The 22435-nt window shown below is 42.1% G+C and overlaps 1 protein-coding gene across 2 annotated transcripts; it reads right to left on the bottom strand.

The window, feature by feature from the left end:
- Positions 1 to 10149: 10149 nt before the first annotated feature.
- Positions 10150 to 21421, bottom strand: SAP30L (SAP30 like). 2 transcript variants are annotated; one of them, XM_081849385.1, is made up of 4 exons: positions 21093 to 21421; positions 19043 to 19165; positions 16366 to 16464; positions 10150 to 15005 (listed from the first exon to the last, which is right to left on the bottom strand). In XM_081849385.1, exons 1-4 carry the CDS (start codon positions 21276 to 21278, stop codon positions 14880 to 14882), a joined length of 534 nt encoding a protein of 177 aa, XP_081705511.1. In that variant the 5' UTR covers positions 21279 to 21421; the 3' UTR covers positions 10150 to 14879. The 2 variants fall into 2 exon arrangements, with proteins under 2 accessions (XP_081705511.1, XP_081705512.1); XM_081849386.1 differs by having other exon boundaries at positions 16444 to 16464.
- Positions 21422 to 22435: the final 1014 nt, after the last annotated feature.

Here is a 22435-nt window from a genome sequence, read left to right as displayed (position 1 = left end):
GCAACTGAAAAATAAAAATGTTAAAAGGAGAACAAAAAGGTCTTGACCTGATGCCAAAAATGTAGCAATGTGGGCGCCAGGCAAGTGTCCCAAGAAAAGCACCCCATGGCTTGACCACATGTAGGATCAATAGCTTTGTGCTCATTGCTTCTTTTTCACATGCCTTCTGATTTTTAAGGTTTCAGAACATCCAGTGCTGCTACCTTATGTTTATATAGTTATCCCCTTAATGCCTGAAACACTAAACATACATTGCCAGCAGTTCTGACCACCTTGCAAGGTAGGCCAGGACAATTACCCTCCTATTATAGATGGGTGAGCTGAACCGCAACATCATCCTTAAGACCAGGTGGCTGAACCAAAATTTGACTTAGGAACTTTCAGTGCATTGACCCTGTGATGAAGGAACATCATCTTATTCCCTGAGATGGTGCACTACACCTGCCTCGGATGCGGGTGGCACTGTGGTCTAAACCACTGAGCCTCTTGGGCTTGCCGATCAGAAGGTCGGTGGTTCGAATCCCCATGATGGGGTGAGCTCCCGTTGCTCTGTCCCAGCTTCTGCCAACCTAGCAGTTTAAAAGCATGCCAGTGCAAGTAGATGAATAGGTACCACTGTGGTGGGAAGGTAAATGGTGTTTTCGTGCGCTCTGGCTTCAGTCATGGTGTTTTGCTGCAGCAGAAGCGGTTTCATCATGCTGTCCACATGACCCAGAAAGCTGTCTGTGGACAAACACCGGCTCCCTCTGTCTCAAGTGAGATGAGCGCAGCACCCCATAGTCACCTTTGACTGGACTTAACTGTCCAGGGGTCCTTTACCTTTTTTACCACTACAACCGCCTATTGTCAAGCTTTTCTTTCCAACCCTGAAGGCTAGAAACTTCATCATTATTTTTGAACAGAAGCTGGGAATCTCCCATCTAGTGTGCCCAAAGCACGGCTAATCACTCACGGGTGCCGTACTGACAGCATGTACGGTGACAAGGTAAGCAGCTAGCCCTGCAGGGAATCGCCCACTCAATGACTCATCTCCGCACTTACATGTTCGGCCTTTTGGCAAATTATCTCGTCTCTCCCCCCCCCGCCCCCACCATCCCAAGCACACACAGTTTCCTTCAGAAAGCTGCAGTGTTGTTTCTTTCTTGGTATTTATGAGACTGTTTATCTGATTTCAAAGGAGCCAATTCTTATCTCGGAAGCGGCAAGGAAGGGGTTAAACGGGACAGCCCCGTAGACAGCATGGAGCCAAATAAAATACCAATCTGACAAAAGGGGGGGTCGGGCGGGCTGGGAAACTAGAAAGAAAAACAGGAGTGGGAAAGGCACATGGAAGCAAAACTGAAATGGAATGGGGAATGGCTTTTTGGGTGCCTGAGAAAGCGTATGCCCCTCTGTTGGGTGGCCAGGCCCTGGCTGAAGATGGTCGATTCTACATAGAGAGCCAGCCTTTGCTTCTTGCTGCTTTTTCTTCCCTGGCTTGGTTTGGAAGGATAGAGCGGCCATTGTCTCACCCAGACCAGAGGAAGAAAAATAAAACACGGTGCTGGGAGATGCAGCGCCGCCTGGCCTAGTCCAAGGGCTTTCCGCACAGAGGAGTCCACAACACAAGAGGCCTTCAGGAGACGTGTGAGGGCACCATTAACACTGAGACCCCTCGCTTGCGTCCTGCGGATCTCAGGCCCCGTTAAAGTTAATGAGAGGTACCTACAAACATTTCCACAAGCCGAGAAGCGGGAGTTCGGTGAAAGTCCAGGGGAAGTGCTTCAAAGGCAGCAAAGTATTATTGCTTCATTTTCCCCCTGGGTAAGTTTGTATGCATAGCTGTACAAAAATTGGAGGAGGGGGGGAGAAGAGGGAGGAGAAGAAAAGTTATAGCTGCTACTGTGCCTAACTTCGCTATATGGCCAGAAAGCGGGTAGCAAGGTCATGCCCACTGCAGTGCCACGGGGAAAAAGTTGCAGCCACCTATCTCTTGCATGAAGCTTTTGGGCATTGACTGGATGTCAGTATTCAGCTGCCTCATGGGAATCTACAGATCAGAACCAAAGGCTGACAGGTGGGTCTCCTGTGAAAGGTGGAAAGTGTGTGGAACTGTGAGGAGACCAACTGGGCTGTGAGTCCTGGAAGACCTGCTCCCTGCCTTGCAGGCCTCTCCCACCTGGCCTGGGAGGGCAGGACTGACTCCAGCTACAAAAGCATGTTGAGGTGGCCAGAGACCATCTTGACTGTCTCTTAATGCAGACTCAGGTCATGGAGCCTGAGCTTCCACAACCACCACCCACCATGAACAACCATTGGCAGCAACAGATACGTTTTATGCTTATATTTTCTTTTTTTACTACTTGTGCTCTTTTAAATGTGCATTTAATATTTGACTTCCATTATTAATGTTTTCTCTTGAAATGTTTAAGACACTTTTTCGTTAATTCTGCTGCATTAAATGTGCATTCTGTAGTTGACCTTCTTTCTAATGTTTTATTTTTAAATCTTTTAAGGTAATATTTTAGTTTCTGGTTAATTATGCTCCTTTGAATATATACTTTATATTTGACTTCCTTCTGTAATGGCTTAGTCTGAATTGGTTTATTTGATGCTTTAATGTCGGTTGCCTTGTGATTTTTTTCTTTAAAATATGAAGCGGTACAGATATGAAATGGGAAAAAACCCCTGCATATTTTTTTTAATGAAAAAAACTCTTTAAAAAAGACTCCAAGGAGATAGTAAAAGAGAGGAAAATTATCAGAAGACCACCCTTTTCATCAAATAAAGAGATCTATTGGCCTTGTTAAAAAAATACAGGAGAACCAGAACATGCTGTGGGGAGGCTCTTCAGATGTTGGGCTCCCAATTCCCATCAGTCCCAGCCAACATGGCAAATGGACACGGGCGATGGCAGTTGGAGTCCAGGAAAATCTGGAGAGCCAAAGGACCCCCTTGCCCTGGCCTGGAGAATTGCACATCCAATCTCTAGCATGAATCTGAAAACTGTGATCAGTAAACAATATTCCTTGATCTTGAAAATGAAAGTTACTCATTTTAACTGGGAAAAGGATACATAGGAGAACATAACGTAAGATTTCATCTTGGGTAACTGAAAACGTTGCAAGGATTGCTGCCCTGGACTCCTATGGAAGGAAGTGGGGAATAGATGATAATAACAACAGCAACTGTCCCCCTCAAGAAAAGCTTTTATTTAAGGTTCACTTTTATTGGTGCATGACTTCCAACTGCCAGAAACAAAATTATAATCTCAGGGATGGCAAATGCTGAGATGTCAGGCTCTAGGAACATGTATACATTTTTTAAACACACACACACACACACACACACACACACAGGAAATATTTTTTTAAACACATGTTATTCTCTTAGCTCCATGAGTACAACATACAGGTAATAACAGCTTGGATGGAGAGCTTTAGATCAGAGAAACGGTGCATGTAACAAGATGGTAGTACTGATTCTCAGGTCTAGGAAACCGACCTTTCCGTTCTTCAAAGAGCCGGTGCCCATTCTGGGGATACTCCTTGATCCAGCTCTGTCACTGGAGCTATAGCCATAACCAACAATTGCTATGTTCTACCTCTGTAGCCAGAGGCATCATGCCTCTGAATACCAATGACTGGGAATCACAGTTGCTGTTGTGCTTACGTTCAATTCGCAGGCTTGCCACAGGCACCTGGTTGGCTACTGTGGGAACAGGATGTTGGACTAGATGGGCCATTGGCCTGATCCAGCAGCTGCTTCTTATGTTCTTTAGTGGCCTTGGCGGCATGGAATACCTTTTGCCTGTTTTAGGCTTGCCCATCATCTGGGTAAGGATAGCTTAGCAACATTGATCCATTCTCCGGTAACATTCCAGCTGGAGTACTATCATGCATTAGACACAGGTTTGCCTTTGAGGATCAAGACCTTGAACTGAGGCCCTTTCCCTAGTATCATCAGTTCCTGAAGTATGCTATGCTCACACAAAGCTGAGGGCCTTTTCTGAGGTGGCACATCTTGACTTTGGGACATTCTCCCTATGCAGAAGATTGACTGGTGTCAACATCACAGGACTTCTCCACATCATCGTTTAGTGTGGATTAGAATCTGACTGTGTCTCCATTTATGTGGTGTTGTCCACACATCACTTTCTCAACTGCAATCTCGCTGTCCCCTCTCTCTCTCACACACCCTGCCAAGACACTGATGTCTTGCTAACCTTGTGCACACTGCAGTATCACATGCATTAGAATCTGCCCATGTCCCCCTTTGTGTAGCTTTGTGTATACTTCCTGAAATGGAGCAGCTGTGGATATGTGTGTTTACTGTTAAACACTCAGATTTGTACATAAGCACACATTTGAGGCAAAACAGCAACACATATTCAATAAATTATCCTGGTAGTTTTTTGTTTTTGTTTTAAAGGGTGTGTGTGTGTGCCAATACCAGATTACATTAAGTCACTACTCCACTGCTTATTGAAACCTTAATTGATTTTGCTATCAACTTGTAAAAATATGCATTTGTTTTGTTTATTTGTTCCATTCACATTTATTTATTTATTTTTACACACACACACACACACACACACACACACACACACACACTGTTATTTGCCCTTTTTTGGTCTCTTTTTTAAATTCTTGTGTTTCTTTGCCACTGCCATTGGTGGCTGTGAACCTGTGATCCTCCAGCTGTTGGACTCAAACTCCCATTACCCCCAGTCAAATATGATGGTCCAGGAATATTTGGAAGCTGGCCATCTGTGGGCTACATTCCACATGCCTAATATACACTTTTCTTTTATCAGATACAAAAAAAAGGTTAACACGAAGCATCACTATTATGACTTAACCATAAAGCAACCTTTCAGAATGCTGTTTTCAGGACACACTGCACTGCTCACTTTAATATCTAAGAATAGGCTTTTGAACTTTTGCTAGAAATATGCCTCTAAAATAATCTTTCCCCTCCCCTTCACAATAACATCCCTGCCTATACATATTTATTTGCACATTCATTTCTGTATATATATAAAACTCAGAAATGTGTGGATTACAACCAGTGGCAGACTTTGGCGTCTCAGATTTCAGTGGCCTCCTGTGCCATGCCAAAACCCATCACAGTCCCCTGCCTCTCACCTTCTGTTAGATGTCAGAGTTGCAGTGCCTGCTGTGGTTCTCAGGAAGTTCTGTGCCTGGTGTGATCGAAGCAGTCATGCTCCCCTGGATAAGTCTTTGCTTACAACATACTACAGTCTTTGTAACTGCTAGCACATAAACTGCTAGCACTGACACTTAATGACAGGAAGGATACTTCAGAGTAACAAAATCTTCCTTTATTCCTCTGCTACAGGAGATGGAAAATAAGACAGGAGGACGCAGTAGTAATTACTCCCAAAGTCTCTATGAACATATTCCCAGAGACTAAGGGACTTCATGTTCAGTATCATGACATGGGAATAAGGCTTTGAGCTGGGTTATACATGTGTTTATCACTTGCTTACTATAGCATCAAGAGAAATTAGCTACCATGTGTTTATCATCACAGAAGAGAATTTTCTGCTCACACAGCATTTTTTTAAAAAGTGATGTTCTTTCACACATAGGAAGCTTACACCGAGCTCAACTATAGCTCAGCATTGCCAACTCCTCCTCCCTACAACAAAAGGCAGCTCTCCCTGGTCTGGGACAGAAGCCTTTTACATCACCTGCTACCTGAGCCTTTTAAATGAAAATGCCAGGGTTGCAAGGCATGTGCTCTGTCACCAAGGTCCTGTACAAACCCTCATTGAAACCAATGAAGTGCATGCAAGCCTTTAGGGTGACCACTTTGGGAAGGGTCCCCAGGCTCATTTTCTTTAGCCCATGGGGGATTGGCGGACAATGGGTTTCTCCATCAAGAAAGGGAAAGGTTTCAACCAATCATCATGCTTGAACTTCTAGGAAGATCAGTGGAATGAAGGGACTGGGCTTCTGGATTAGAGACATTAAGCCTGTGAGGCAGACAGCTTGCCAAAAGGGAGATTTTGTACATGTAGATGGGCAATTGTGTGCCAAGGTGGTTTGAAGCTGTGGCATATTTGCCTCCCTGCAACTATGCTTACATTTTCTTAAGGAAGCGCCTGACAGTTCTTGTCATTTAAGGTCCCACCCCCCAGCCCTTTAGATGGCTCCTTCGGGGAGGGTAATTGGGCCATAATTTGTTTTTTATGTCAAGATGGCGTCAAAGATAAGGTGGATGTTTCAGAGTTTGGGGACTAAAGAGACAGGAGAAATCCTGACCTGGGCCCGACCTCGAAATAATGGCCAAAAGCCCCAGTAAGTAACAGTTGCAGGTGAAAGATTTACAGCCAGCGAAGCCTTTGATCCTCACCCATCCTTCCAGTCTCTCAGGACCTTGGCCAGCTTTCAAATAAAATAACTGCAATGTCTTCTTTGCATTGCCTGCCCCTAGCCTTTCCCACATATGGGTCTACTGGAATCTCCAACCTAGACAGCCCATTCAGATCGAGTCTTCTGTGCTGGAGAGTCTTGTAACTCCTCTCTCGGCAGCCAAAAATGCTGTGAATTGATGAACTGATGGGAGAACACCCAGTAGGGCAAATCCTTCCTAGATAAAACACAAGTGAGACACCACATTGTTCTTTATAAAGGCTTTATTAAGTCAAACCGAAGTACTTTCCAAGGCAGCATAGATTGGTTGATTGCAAATGGTTTAGAAAATGGTTTAGGGTCTACCAGTGCTGTTTGCTGGGTTTTGATGCTACTGATGGAAGGAGTTAATTGATGGATTTCCTATGCATACTCCTAAGGCTCTTCATGCAAGACAAGTGATCCCGATTGAGCCCATGCTGACCAGTGCACCAATACATTTTTAGCTTCACTAAGGTCCATCTAACTCTGCTTAATGCTAACACAAACATGTCCCACAATACTGTAGGTAACCACAACAAATTGATATTGAGCTTGGCTGAGCTCACAAATGGCAACAAGGAGCACAGAAAGCCATATCACAAGTGGTCCATTCAAAATGTGTCATCACTGTGGAACCTGGTTATTCTTCACAAAGTAATCAGTATTGTGGGAAAATGATTGCTTGTACATAAGAGCATGAGCAAAGTTCTTATTATTGCAGGGTGATTTCATAGCTAAAAGCATCCTTGGAGCATGATCAACGCGTGGACAGCTCATGCTGTCCTAATGATTGGTCCACGTAACATAGCCTGATGGTCTACGTGGTCTAGTGCGATGGCCCTTATCTGCTGGCTGAGAACAAGTGGCATTCCTTGTATTTTGTATCTTTCTGATTTTACACACAATAAAGGCTGTGCTCCAGCAGCTCTAGAGGAGCCAGATTTCTTCAACTCATCTCGGCGTGAGACTGATTATTTACGGATGGCGAGCAGGTTCTCGACACAGTATTTGACAAAGCAGCTATATCAAAAATGATGGAAATCATTTAATGTTATCATTAAAACAGTAGCAGAAGGAATAGTTTGGGTTTAAACAGTGCTGCTTCTGTACAATATATAGGAGGCATCCAGCTCAAATCTATGGCTCTATGATTTTTGAAAGATTAAGGTTAAAAACTATTTTGTCCTTTGAAATAAGCTTCTTTCTGCCTCATTTGCAAGGCATTTTATAATTTCTTTATCCTTTTAGTGAGTACATGGTTGAGATCTCCATATCCTTGCAGTAGGATGTGTTTCTTTTTCCATTAAAAAGATGTCTGCAGTGCTCTGTGGCCGTCCGTGCTGTTGCCCTGGTTTTTGACTAAGCTGCAGGCAACTGGGGATGTTGGCTACACAGTGCCCAAGATTGATGCCTTGCTGATTTTCTTGTTAATGGAAACTCAACCTTAGAGAAATCACACACAGACCTTTTTCTGCACTAACCTCACCTTTAAAAAATAATAATAATCAACTAATAAACAGCTGTTGGGAGTAGGGTAGGCAGCCTTCCTATCTTCCTGTGCTTATAGGAAAGCCTAGCTGGGGACATCTGTCTTGAGAGACAATGGCATGTGCCTCTTCTCTGGGGTGTACCTATATGGGTGATAATATTCCTCAAAGTTTAATCCATTTTCTATGTTCATTCCTCCTGTTCCTTTTAGTGCACCCTCATTTGTGCTGCTATAGAAACCGAATCTGTAGGAACATAATTAAAATACATGCTAGAAAGCAGCTTTAAAAACAAGTTTAAGAAAAGCTGGGAGGGGGCAGGGTGGTGGAAGACTTTCTAATAGCCTGGGAAGATCTAAACCTGTCTCCAAAAGCAATGGAGACATAAACTCAACTCCAGCTCTTGAATTAGTAGCCTTAGAAAAACTAATTAGTCATCCCTTCTTATGTACACTGGGTAAATATAAAATATAAGCCTCAGCTATTACTATAGACTCAAGCCTGTTTGATAACAGATTGCCTATAAAATAAACCCTCAACCATTAAATCTCCATTCATGTTCTCCACTATCCTCCAATCTGCCCTTTATAACAGGGATGCTGAGAAAAATCAAAGCCTGGCTTTTATCAAACGTTATGGAAAGGGTGGAGAAACAACTCCTTCAGGGATCCAATCCAATGTGCATAGTGCATTTCATTCTCAACCAGGCCATTTTTAAAAAGCCAGATTTTTTTATGATATTCATATCCCTTAATACTGCATAATCCTACTTCCGGTATCTGACAAGCACTTCTATGGAAAGAGTCCTGTTTGTGACAGGAAAATGGCTGCAGTCCCTGTTAACAGCTGTGGAAAATGTTCCTTACCCAATCAGCAAAACACAGACCTGCGGCTGAGAGGGAAGGGGAGGGGCACAAACACTGCCAAGGTTATAAGGCTGCAAAACCAGCTGTGCTTGCTTAGATGATACTGCCCTCATATGGTGAAAAAGGATACAGGAGGGAAGTACACAGAATGATCACAGTCCAGTACTCAGATTATAATGCGCTAGTCTAGAACACTGATGCAGAAGTCACTCAGTTCAGAGATCGGTGGCTTGAAAGCTACATGCCTTTGTCCCAAGAATCCCAAGAACCAAGCTATGAGCATTATAATGTAAAGCTCTCAGAAAACAATCCATTTATATAGTGGAAGCACACACTAGAACTATCCTTGGTGTGCTTTGTCCTTGGCGCCCCTTCTGCCAGCTTTAAGTGGATTCTCGAAGGCTCTTCTTGGTAACAATTTCTCAAAGGGTAGTTAAAATGGCTGATTACTAACATAACACAAGCAATAGCCCAAAGAGAATAGAAGTGGTTTGGAACACCGAGTATAAATTTAAAAATGTGACAAGTTTACAAGGACAGGCATTTCACTATACTTTATTTATGTATTTATTTTAAAAACAGAGCTCTGTGTTCTCTATAATGTTCAATGAATTCCTGCAACTGAAATGTGACCTATTCTGACTATATAGTTGTGACAAGATTTTCAAGCAGTGCTTCCTGTTCAAACTTGTCAACATAAACAAATTGCTATTTTGCCTATCATAAGACTAAACTCAAATTTCAACATAGATTTCAGATGATGCAGTGAAAATCTATAATATGTACTAAGACAGCTTTATCCTGGAATATATTAGTAGTCTATGCACAAACACAATTATGCTATTTAATTTATGTTTGCATGCATCCTGCATTCCCTAAAAGCTGCTCAGGGCAGGACAAATGGGCAGCTCTTGTTCTACGCCATACCTTTACCCATAGAACCATATAGGCTGAACCATATAGCGACTCATCCATATTCACAAAGTGAGCTTCTTGGCTGGCTGGACCTTCAACACTGATCTCCTCAGTCTTAGTCACAACACTCTATCCACTACACCATTTGCAATTTGTCATTGAGGGAAGCAATCTTTTTTCCTCTGCACCACCAGACAACTGCTCTTCAGCCTGTGCATGGTATTTGCTTGCACTTGAAATTGTAAGTCATCATGAGGTACATAATATGATTTGCTTCCAAGCTTTCAGTTTTCAAAATATGGAATACTGGTAAGCAATTGGGTATGACCAGGTCAAGTACAAAATGTCTGAAGTTGAGAAAAGGTTTTTTTGCTTTTTCTTCCCACATGGGTGATGCAAGTGTCTTCCTATGCCCATCATTTGAGGATTTCAGCAAACATAGTATTAACACCTATAAATGAGTACATTTACAAGGAAAACTGCAACCAGCAAAACTGATCATTTATTAAAAATGCACCTCAGGCATTGGCATCTTTGTCCAACAGCACAGAGTCTTAACTTACAGTGGAAGGAAGGATACACTATACATCTTAGAGAAAAGAACTCTACAGTTTCACTGTAAGTCACAAGGTTGCTTTAAGAGTACACAGTTATTATTTCACAATGAAAGCTTGCCTAAAACATTTGGCATAAAGATCAGAACAAGACATTGAAGGCCCACCAGAATGAATGAAGGGGAAGGGATGTTGTTTTCCTCCAGTAAGCCTGTTATATGCCAAAGGGGTGTAAAACACAGATTAGCAGGTAAGTTGTCATGTTTTTCTAGTGTGTATCAGGACAAGAAAGGAGGGATGAAGGCAACGTAATAAAAGGCAAACTCCATGAACTCATGTTTGAAAATTGTAAAAAACACCAAAACTACACCTCAAAAACAACCAGCAGGAAAAAACTATTGCTAAGCATTTCATTGAAATTCTGAGTTTAAGGCATGAGCCCCTTCCCCTCCAGAAACATTTGAAATTCAACATCTAAGGTATTAATAAATGAGAATAGGTAAATTCTACAGAAGAGCAAGAATTATCCTGTACCACTATCACACTTTTAAGAAACAAACAAATCCAAGCACACCCTTAGATTCACAACTGAGCATGTGGGATATTACAAGTGAGGGAACACTGATGTTCTGCTTCATTATAGCAGGGCCCTTTAATCAATTGTTCCAGTACTGAGATACTTCTTTTAGGATAGCTGTCCTAAAGATTCATCAGTCCCTCATCTCAACACACAGGGCGAAGTGACACTAGTGCACTGAATACAACAGTCTGCCTTTTAAGTCTTAGCAACTTTATCAAAATGCTTTTTTCTAATATGCCAAGGGGTTCCATCTTATTTACATTAGAATTTATCAACATGAGGTAAAGTGCAAGGCTCCCAAACCCACCCACCCCCCACAAAAATTGCATTTGGCTAATATATAGTTATCACAAAATTTAAAATACTGTTTTAGTAAGTTCTCTCTCAAGACAAGTCACCAATTGCTGCATTTCTGGGATATATCTTGCTCATGGCTTTTCAAGTCTGCTTTCGAAAATCTGAAAAAATATCCTTGCCATGAGCTACTTTGGCTTTGCTGACGTTTACACAGATACGTTTACTGATAAAATATTTCAGGTGGCAGGGGAAAAAAAGGTTTGATTGAATTAGTCTATGAATCTAAGACTTAGGAGTTCTGCAAGAACAACTGCAGGACTTAACTTTTGAATCATATTTCATGATATGCCTTGCAAGACAAAATCTGAAATTTAGTGCAGGAGTTTGATATGCAACATTTATATTGCAGAAACACACTTGGACTTGCTTGACTTAGTTTCTGACTATTTAATCAACTGCACAATGTATTCCTGCACAATGTATTCATAAAAGTGTCATTCCAGTGCTATAATTGTCATTGCACATTCCCCATCACTTTGCTCTTTCCTTCATTCAATTCAAGGGATGAACAAAAATCCTTGCACTACTACAATAACAACAACAACTAATGCACCGAGGACCACCATATTTGATGGTTAACTTCATTATAGAAGATGTGCCACATTAAGTTCTTTGGCTCTGATGCAAAGCCCATTAAAACAAAGATGTCCCTTCTGCTAGCTTTAAGTGGGTTCTTGAATGAGTTTGAAGGTTTCAAACAGATCTTCTTGCTTGGAGTTAAGTTTCATTCAGTATAGCTGTGGTCAGCAATATAATCTCCCACACCTAATCTTAAACGTGTGAACTGTCACACCCAAGCCACAATTCGTAGCTGACTAGCTTAAACCCCATGTAAACTATATAGTTGACAAGAATCAAGATAATATGCAACCCACCAGTTTGTATGAACGAACATGTCAATGTGACTAAGTTCTCACATATTCTATTAATTTTAGAATATCCTTCACATCCTTTGAAGCTCAAAAATGCTGATGAAGGTTTTATTAAAACCACAAGGAATTGGATAATTTCCTTAAATGGCACGCAGCATAATCTGCCATTACATTAAACAACTGCATTATGGCGGTTTTGGTGATTCTACACTAGATGTTCAAGAATCACAGGCTTTCCTGCTTGGCAGGGGGTTGGACTCGATGGCCCTTGTGGTCTCTTCCAACTCTATGATTCTATGATTCTCCCTGAATATAGATATTGCTGTGAGCTGGATTCCTTTCTAGCATGACAAGCCATGAAAATGGCTTATTTTGTCTGCCATGACATTTGTTCAACCCTTGTTGGTCTAGCTGAAAATAAGGCATATAGAGATGTCTCTAAACTACAACAGGACTCAACAATTACACCAGCAATTGCTGATCTGCTTGTATAATGAATAACAATTACATTTTACATCAATTAATTTATTTGGGGAAATGATTTCCTTGATTTGATTTCCAAAGCCATGCCTAAAGGGGTAGCACCTGCATTTTTCCATAGTCATTTTGAAGCTGGCTGCTGAAACCCTGCAGTTATTTATTTACAAAAAATGAGACCTAACACTAAAAAATGTACATTTTTGGTCTAGAAGTGAGGCATACAGTGTGTGTCTCTTTGATGACCATGGCAAAATTCCTCTAACTGCAAACATGAATATTCTGAAGATAAATCAAAAACTATGTCCTCAAGCTTCTGCTTATAAAGATTAATTGTGTTCTGGTGGTCAGTTCAATTGACTTTTCCCAGTGAAAAGAGAAGTAGCACTTTGTGTATCTGTTGGAAGTACATGGTAAATTGACATACCCTTTGCTGAAGCTGCCTGAAAATAACCAAATTTAATGGTGGTATCCAATTAATTGAGAGAATATGTATTCATGACGCATATCCATTGTTTCTTGAGCATCTATTTGCAATAGAAACAAACAAACCATTGCAAATGAGTGTTGCATCTTTGAGACCAATTTTAGTTTTTTCATGCGCTTTGTCAGATTGAAAAGTATTTAAAAAGATAAGGCTGCATTGCACAACAAATAAATGTAAGGCTGAATTAAGCAGTATCTTTCCACACAGTTAATCTCCATAGCATAACATGAGTTTGGGGTAGGGGAGAGATCTACTATTAGGATGCCAAAATACTCTTGAATGCTTGCCTATCACCTTATCATCTGAGAAATTATCTTTGGAATAGATTTTCGGCAAGCAACTTGACCATACACTCACCTCTTATGGATACAAGACTGATAGATTTCAGAGGTGCTTAAATCTGTGCTTTTATAAAACAAAGTCAAGGACTAGAGCAGCACAGGGCTGGTATGATGCTCATAGTCTCCAAGTTGAATGTGGGAAAAAATGCGAAAACTTACTTTAGACCAGGCAAGAGTAACATGTAACTTACTAAGCAAAATACAGTTCACCATTCATGTTAAGCAGTCCATTAAGAGGTCAATAATCTGTATATGTTGTTGGCCAGGACATAAGACATTAGGTACCTGCAAGCCAAAGCCAGCAGGCCACAAGTTGTTGACTTATTTTAGACCATAGTGTTGCCTCCTCCACTGAAGAAAATGAGGAAGCTGTACACATGTGCAGTGCATAAGGGATTCTGGATTGGATAAAAGGTGAAGAGCAACATGAAATTTAAACAATGGTAACTTTGTCACTGCACATTTCCGGTGGCTGCATGTAGGAGAGAGAAGAGGATTGGCACTAATTCTCATTTTCAAAAATTAGAGTGAGCAGACATCATAACTGCTGACATAATAACTGATGTTTTGCATTGTGTGCATTCAAATGTCAAAGCATCAGATAGGCTAATGGATATCTGCCTAACCAAGATCAGATTAGGTCTATGACTGAATATTTGGTTACAGACCTGGGCTGCACTCCTACACTCATTTTTCTGGAAGTAGACCAGTGGAACTCAATGGGGCTTACTTCTGAGTAGATATATATAAAATTGTGCTGTTAATCTGGTGCTTTAAATATTGATCAATGGCCCACAGTAACTTAAAGTCATTTTTAGTATGGTGAAAAAACAGAATTAAATTTGTGCACTGAACTTTGCAAGAGCATTGGATAGCATGTCTAAATTCTAATAGTTCTCAATTAAATGATGCTTTTAAAAAAAACCAACAACACCTGAACATTTAACATTTTAACTTCTGTGAATTCACAAAATAGAAGTTCCAGTAGCAAATAAGCAGAGTTGGACAGTTTTAGTATTCTATCAAGACCATATACATACAAAAAGGCGAGGTTTAAAAACTTCTAGCACCCATACATATTTAGTCTCAAAGCAAGTAATCCTGTATTAAATACAAGTGGTGACCACACTTAAAAAGAGGAACCCCAGACCAAGATTTTGAATCAAAATTCCAGTGTCATGCCTGACCTGGACCAAGTAAGTCCTAGAGCCCTATATGGATATGGTATGATCCAGTGAAAGAATGATGAACTCTTATCACATGTGACTTATAATCAAGAGATTAATTTTAATCCTGTGGACAGGCATTATATTTGACTTCTTGATTTTTCCTGTGATCTCCATCCCTTCAGTCACGTATTAGGCTTTGAAAATTCTGGAATCATCACATATATTCATGTATTCTAATATTCTGGACCAAAAGTTTTCTGTATAATTTCTAGTTTGCACTTAAATTTACAAAAATGTTAACTCTTTTGTATTCATAATGCACCCAATGCTTCTTCAAATTCACATACGATTGTGTCCAAAACCTGCCTGATCTTCATTCAAGTTTGCTACTATCTGACTTCTGATCCAACCTACTCTTGTTACTCTTTACCATGTATATGAAGTATGCAAGTGTCTCTTTCTCATTCACTGGGATGTTCCTGAAGTGACGGCTGACAGTCTGAAAGGCAAGAAAATTAGAAAGTTTTGTAATATAGAGCTAGCACATGGTCTGTAGCAGGGATGGAGAACATGCAGTCATCCAGAAGTTATTCAACTCCCAACTCCCATAAGCCAGGACAATAGTCAGGGATCATGGGGTTATAGTCCAACATCTGGACTTCATCTGGACCACAGGCTCCCTATCCCTTGGCTGTGGCTTAGTCACAGCTGGCTCTCCAAGGTCTATTGCATGTTGAATGTGCTTGAAATTTCTTTTCATCTCAATATTTCATGGAACGCTAAGGAGAAACGACAGTTGATATTTCCTATGACATGCAAAGCAGAAAATGAACCTATAGCACACATAACAACACCTTGCAGAAACCCCTGAGAAACATAATGACCTACGGTGTAATACAGAGATTGTTCACTTGAACAATTATAGATGTCAGTTGATAAATCATACAAAACTTCAAGCTTGGTTGATAGCCTGGTGTTTGTGAGAGGAGGGTATTGGTTTGTACTTTGTATTTTGGGTTCTCATTTTGTATTTTGATGTTGTGAACTGCCCCTGTGATCTTCAGATGAAGGGCGGTGTACAATTTTATTAATAATGATAATGATAATAATGTTTGGTGTTGGTAAAAAAAGCATGGCCTGGAAGAAAAGCACAATTTCCTTAAACGAACATGTGCTTTTGCCAATAGTTCCCTCAAGTTTCTTTTTAATGGACCTGTAATTTAGGTACTGGCCAACACTTTCAAGAACTGAATCAAATCCTCAACTTGTTAACTGTCAATGCTCCTGTGCCAGGCAAAAGACACAGACACAGGCAAAAGTAAATTAAGAACAAACCTCAACTTACCATCATATTTTGTTTGTAAAACAAACCATAAACACTGGTTCATATGTAATGGCAGACCAGCCTCTCGACTGTTTCCTTTGTTCAGGAAAGCAAGGAGCAGTGGGGGAGCATCACAGGGACTTGAGGAATGTGATGTGCACAGGCATGCTACTCTTTCATATTAAACCATAGTTTAATTTAAACTATGGATTAATATGACATGTGACTGATGCAACATATGTAAACAAAAGAATGTTATTTGGTGGTGGTTTTCCCCCCTCAAAAAACTTGAACAATAAGAGAAGAAAATCAGATTACTTTATTAGCTGGAGCATTCCAGGTCCTTTCACATTTTACCCTTTGAGAAGTGTTAAGTATACAGTTGAAGGCAGTGGTGTCATACTGACAATGTGTAGCTACAATAAGTAGCTACAATTACAAGTCAGCATTACTATAATAAAAATAAATAGGTTTGGTTGTGGTGGGTAAGCACGGTTCATATAACGAAAGCACAGAAGCTTGCTAGCCAACTTACTTCTGCCAGCTGAGCTTTATTCAGGCCAGGTCTGGTTTGCAACTTGTAATGCCTTTTATAACGACGCAGTGTGTTTACCTGAAGTTGAAACAAGTCGACCTGCAAAAAAGATGGCATGACTGACAGTTAAAAGGCATAGTCTTTTTAAAAATATGATCTACTCTAAGAAGAAATCAGTAAGAAACATCACCTGTTTTAAGGCAAGGAATTCCTTTTCAAGATACACAAAACAGGCAACTAGGATATAAATAGTGGAACACCAACAGCTCTGCAAGCACCTTACTTCCCTGTACTTTCAACAGAATGGTCTCTCCATTTTGTATGCGCTCTCTGGATTGTAGCCACCATATTGGTGAAGTGATGAGAATACACTATCCCAGTAATTTCTTTGGTGATACAGCAGGGTCACATTAGACTATTCTTATTTGCCCTCTTAAAAGATTAAGGCTTGGATCCAGAGTTCCTGTGAGAGGGCAAGCCAGAGGTCAGTGGTAGAGCACATGCTTTGCACACAGACAATCATGCATTTCATCTCCAGTATAACCAGATTGTTCTGGGAGCGATTTCTGTCTGAAACCCTGGAGAACCACTCTAAGTCAGCACGGGCAATGCTAAGTTAGGTGGACCAATAGTCTGACTCAGCATAAGGCAGCTGCCTTGGTTTAACTTGCTCATAGGCTGCTGGAGGGAGGGAGATAAATTTTCACCATTTACCCTTCTCACCTGCAGGTCCCATGCTCCAGAGTGTTGGGGGACCGTTCAGATAAATGTGGGTGGTGGTGGTAGTGTAAAAGTGGTGAAAATCTCCTCCTCCTGCAGGAACCACTATTCCACAATAGTCTATTCTGCAAATGGAAGAAGCCCTTCAACTCACTGAGGGGAACTCTGGTTGCAACCCTATATCCTTATTTAACTTTCATTCAAAGTTAATACAATGTGATGTTCAAACAATCCCTAGCACTTCTTTTATTGATATGCTGCTATGTACATGTGAATGCCTTCTGTGCCAACTTTTAAATGCCTGTTGGAAACTTTTCTATTCCATCAGGTTTATGCAGGCAATTAAGAGTGCACCCCCCAAGATGAGCCACTGATTTTTTAAAAATTCCTTTTGCTTTTAACTTTTTATTATTTATTGTCTGTTTTATGTTTTTTATATTGCTGTAAAATGCTGTGGTGTTTTTTTTTTTGATACAGTATAGAAATGTTTTTATAACTAACTAACTAAATAAAATATAGCCCGTTGAAGAAGTTGCATTTTTAATTACTTGTGTTTCAATCATAATTTGAGAAGTACAAAAAGCATCATAACTTATGAAAGTCTTTGTCACAAAGAGCAGGCTTTTCAAGCACTAAGTAAGAATCAGAAAGCATATCTCTTATCCAGAGCTTTCTCTTCTGTAAACAAGTTTGTCACTTGCTTATTTATTATTTATTTAAGCTTTTTATACCCTACCTTATATCCTGCCCAAAAGGCTTTAAGAGTGACCTAAAAAAATCAGGACCAAGATGGTCCTTACCCTTAGGCTCATAGTCTAAAAAAGCATGACACACAAGGGAAAGGGAAAAGCAAGCTCAAGCACAAGTTACAGTCCATATACAGTGGTACCTCAGGTTACATACGCTTCAGGTTACAGACTCCGTTAACCCAGAAATAGTACCTCGGGTTAAGAACTTTGCTTCAGGATGAGAACAGAAATTGGGCGGCGGCGGCATGGCGGCAGGCTCCATTAGCTAAAGTGGTGCTTCAGGTTAAGAACAGTTTCAGGTTAAGAACGGACCTCCGGAACGAATAAAGTACGTAACCAGAGGTACCACTGTAATGCAGTTGCTGTTCTGTCTATGCTGGTTAGCGCTGTCTAAAAGAGTAGCCCCATTTGACCCATGTTAGTTCTGGCTGTCTTGCCCTACCCCTCAGTTCCATTCTAGGAGCAGACCTGGTGACCGTATCCGGGCCAGAACAACTCCTGACACACAGGTCTTTCCTGAGATAGCTGATCAGATGAGTTAGAATAACCACAGTAGGGGATATGATACTAAAATGTGATGGACAGTTTCTTTATAGAGTAGTACAAAAGTACACTAAATTTTGCAGGAAAGCAGATTAGTTGTGTGTAGCCTACAAGAGCTCTGTTTTCTCCAAAAGCAACCTGTTCTTACAAATTGAATTTCCGAAAATTAATTTTCCTAAATGATAAGAGGCTGTTGGAGGTGAAGGCACAGGCATTATAACCTTACTTATTTACTATGTAACCTTCAGGCTGTAGATCAGGAGTGAGGACCCTCACATCTGGTGGTCAAATGCGGCCCTTCATGTCTTTTGGGATTATTTCCAGACCACAACCCTTCATACTCTATTCTACATTGTGGCTCTGCCCCCTCATCAAATGCTTTTAACTGACTGGAATGTGTTCTTGAAGTGTGCCTTTTGCTTGCCTGGATGGAAGATAGAGGGGTGTGGGGTGTGGCTGCAGAAACATTGGATTACACTTGTTGCACCATCCACTACTGCCTTGGCCCCACCCACCACTGGTATGTGGCCTGCAGAAGGTTGTTCATGAGAAACTGCAACCCTCAGGCTGAAAACGGTCCCCCACGAGGTTGACCAAGATGAATGAAAATTCAATCAGGGTCAAACAGAAATGGCAACAATCTCCAATTTAATTATGCTACGTACCTCTGGGACATCAATCTCATGCTCTGGAGAGTCTCCCCCATCATCACTGGTCTTCCTCTTTCTTTTGTTTCGAACACTCTGAATGAAGTTCTTGTGGAAATCACATATATACAGATGTCCTACCTAACAATTAAAATTTTTAAACAAATGCAGTGAAATAGTACAGTGGTCACAATATAGCAGAGTGGAAGATTACAGTCATGCAATTACATTTAATTAAGCTGCAAAATATCACTAACACTGACTTGGACTTTTTTGGGAGGGGGGATTTGTTTCTCTATTAACTTGCAGGCTGCTGAGAGGCAGAATACCAGCAACCCACTTAAATATCATGGGGCCTACTCCACCCTTTCTCCGTCCCTGATATATTGAGGGGCAAAGGTAGTTCATTTAAAAATAAGTATTTGTGGTTTATGGCAGGCTGTTGCAGTAGTGCTAACAGCAGTCCACACCAAGGAAACAGTTCTCCACTCATTCCCACCCACATTGCCAGAAAGGGAAGCAGTTCCTCCAATAAGGACTTGCAGAGGCAACCAAGCTGAAGTCTGGGAAACTGAAGTTGTGGCTTAGAACGCGGAGCTGTACATGGAGCAGATGAATTTATTCCTCCAACAGAAATTTCTCCCTTCTATAGTTTCAGAATGGGACTTGGCATTCCAGAACCCCAAAATATGAGCTGAGAAATTATTTGAAAGTATTTATTGAGCATTAGTTCCTAGCTTGGGACACTGAATAATTGTCTACAAATCAGCTTGCAAAAGAAAAAGATCCAAGTGTGTTGGAAGTTGGTAAGTTACATAACAGGGCACCCAGTATAGTGAGGGTTTATTATGATTTGAAATATAAAGGTAAATTTATACCAGACTTACTTCTGTATAACTTACTTATTTTTTAGTCTGACAGCACATCAGTTACCTATTTGGCCTATAGCTGCTCCATGCATGTACAGAGCAAGGACAAAGAGGCAGTAAATTTCATTAACCACAATTTGAGACTTGAGGACTATTTCATTGTCTCCAGAGCATTACAGTTATCATTCTAGTGAGTAGGCATCTGATAACATCCATGAAAGCTTACACTACAGTTCCACAGGACTCTTGTGCATTTGCTGTACCATATTAAAGTTTTTTGTTACTTCAGGGTTGGAGATTTAGCAGGTTTTTAAAACCAGCCCTTTCAAGGCAACAGCACAGCCTGAAATCTGCAGAGGCACACCAGTCAATTATAAATACTGTACATACAACAGCTCCCAGCAGTAATGCCACACAGTGTCAATAACAAACAGTAATACTGTATAGCCTTTGACAAAGTGGATGTTTTATTGGTTCCTCAAACTGCCACTGATAAATGTCCTCTATATACCAGTGCTATATATTTACATAGCATTATAGACACCTCCACCCTTGCTCTTAAAAGCTCAGAACTGGTTATAGCTTCTTACCTCGACCAGACATGATGCTGTCTTCCCTAATCTGCAATGTGTTGTGAACTTTGTGCAATTAATATCACTCTATCATGAGATTAAAGTGTATTTCCACTCTGAATTAAGTTGGTTAATTGTTGTTCCCATTTCTATTATTATATTTATATGCATGATCTCTCTCTCTCTTTTACTCAGCATAACTTTATAAAGCTAGACTGGACAAAAATATAGTATGTAGTTAGAGACCACATAAGATGTTGTAGACTCTCTTCCTATAACAAAAAAGAAGCAAAATGTCTATCTATGTGGGTTTCCAAGCTAGAAACATAAGACATAAGTACTGTAGAGGCAACATGCTCTCATTTCAACTATTCTTAAAAAACCAGTTATAGTTATTGTAAGTTACAGTGAATGCAGTTTGTGTACTGCTAAAGCACTGCTCATCTCCAGCGATGGGTGGCCTGAAAACTACAACCAAAAGCCTCCACAAACCTTTCGAAGCTTTTGCTGCAGCAGCTAGCTATTAGATCAACACCAACAACATCTGAGATTATTCTCAGGAAAGGGCAAACACAGAGAAATGCAGCACATCGAGGCAATCCCACCCCTCACCCCAGCACAACTCACGCTTTTGTCAGTATCCAGCTTCAGCTTTTTCTGCGAGATGCTCTTCTGGATCCTCTTGCTGAAGGAGGCATTGCCAGCCGGGCGGACGCAGCGGTCCCCGTCGTCGATAAGGCAGCAACTCTGTCCGTAGAAAGGGGTGGTGGGAGGCCCATCCCGACTGTCTTCCTCAGTGCTGAAACCATTCATCGCAGCCTCCCCCCAGCCCCGCGGAGAGAAAGCGAAGGCAGGCGGGCAGCGACCCTCCCCGCCTCTGGGCTACTTCGCCCGGGTTTTGCGAAGCCCTCCCCCCCCCCGGCCTATCCGACCCTGGGCTTATCCACCTGCCTTAAAGGGACATTGCAAAGCAGGCTGTCAGCAGGACACTTCCTCCCCGCGCCCCTTTCCTAGCCTTTCCCAGCTCCCCCCAAGGAAACCTCCACCTCTTCCTCTCCCCACCCGTCGAGTGTGTCCCACCGCGAGGGACCCACAGAAACCGTCTGTGGGGCAGCCGCCCCTCTCCCTGCCCCGCTCTTTTACAAAACCCACTCTCTTTCCATCCTCCGACCACAAACGCCCTTTCCGACCACACCGCAACCTCCCCAACCCCCTTCGTCCTCCCCGGGACTCTGCCCCGCCGCCCCTGAGGGGGACACTCGCCTCCGCCCTGCCGCCCCCCCCCCCTCCACCGGCCTCTCAGAGAGCAACTCCTGACAGGCGACCCCCTCCCTCCCTCCCTTGGCAACAACAGAAGCGGGCGCCGCTCAAGCTCCCTTCACGCGGAGACCCCCCCCCCCGCTGTCGGCAGCCTCGTGAGGTGGAGGTGGCCGTTGCTGCCTGCCCTCCGCCGCCCGAGCGGAGAGAGCCGGACCTCCCCCGCCTTCCCGAGGGAGCCAGCGACTGACTGCTCACTGCTCTCTTCGCCTTCGCTTTACTCTCTCGCTTTCTCACACACACACACACACAAAAACCTGCCCGCTCCGCCTCCTCCACCTTAGCCGGATGTCCCGTCTCCCAGCAGCCATTGGTTGCTCGAGTGCGGAAGGCCGGGAACTGTGCCGCCGCACGCACGGCCTATTGGCCGGAGCGGCTGTCCGTCTGCGGCGATAGGCTGTTTCCTGCGATGAGGGCGGTTGCTAGGAGAGTGTTTGAAGTCCGCACATAGAATGAAAGCGGAGGGGAGGGGAAAGACGGAGGCTGGCAGGGCGGAGGGAGGAAGTTTCGGATGCAGCTCGGAAGCCTGTTTTACATGCAGAGCGAGGGGAAAAACAACAACTTACATCAGAGTAAACACGCTTAAGGTTGCGCTGCTTAAGACCTAACCCGAAAAAGGAGCGCCTTGTAACAATTTAAAAAGCGGGTGGACT

Source organism: Podarcis erhardii (genome assembly GCF_964252035.2).
Source record: "Podarcis erhardii genome assembly, chromosome: 2".
NCBI classification, from domain to species: Eukaryota; Metazoa; Chordata; class Lepidosauria; order Squamata; family Lacertidae; genus Podarcis; species Podarcis erhardii.
Note: the sequence above shows the minus strand (reverse complement) of the source record. Positions and strands in the feature narration are given on the sequence as shown.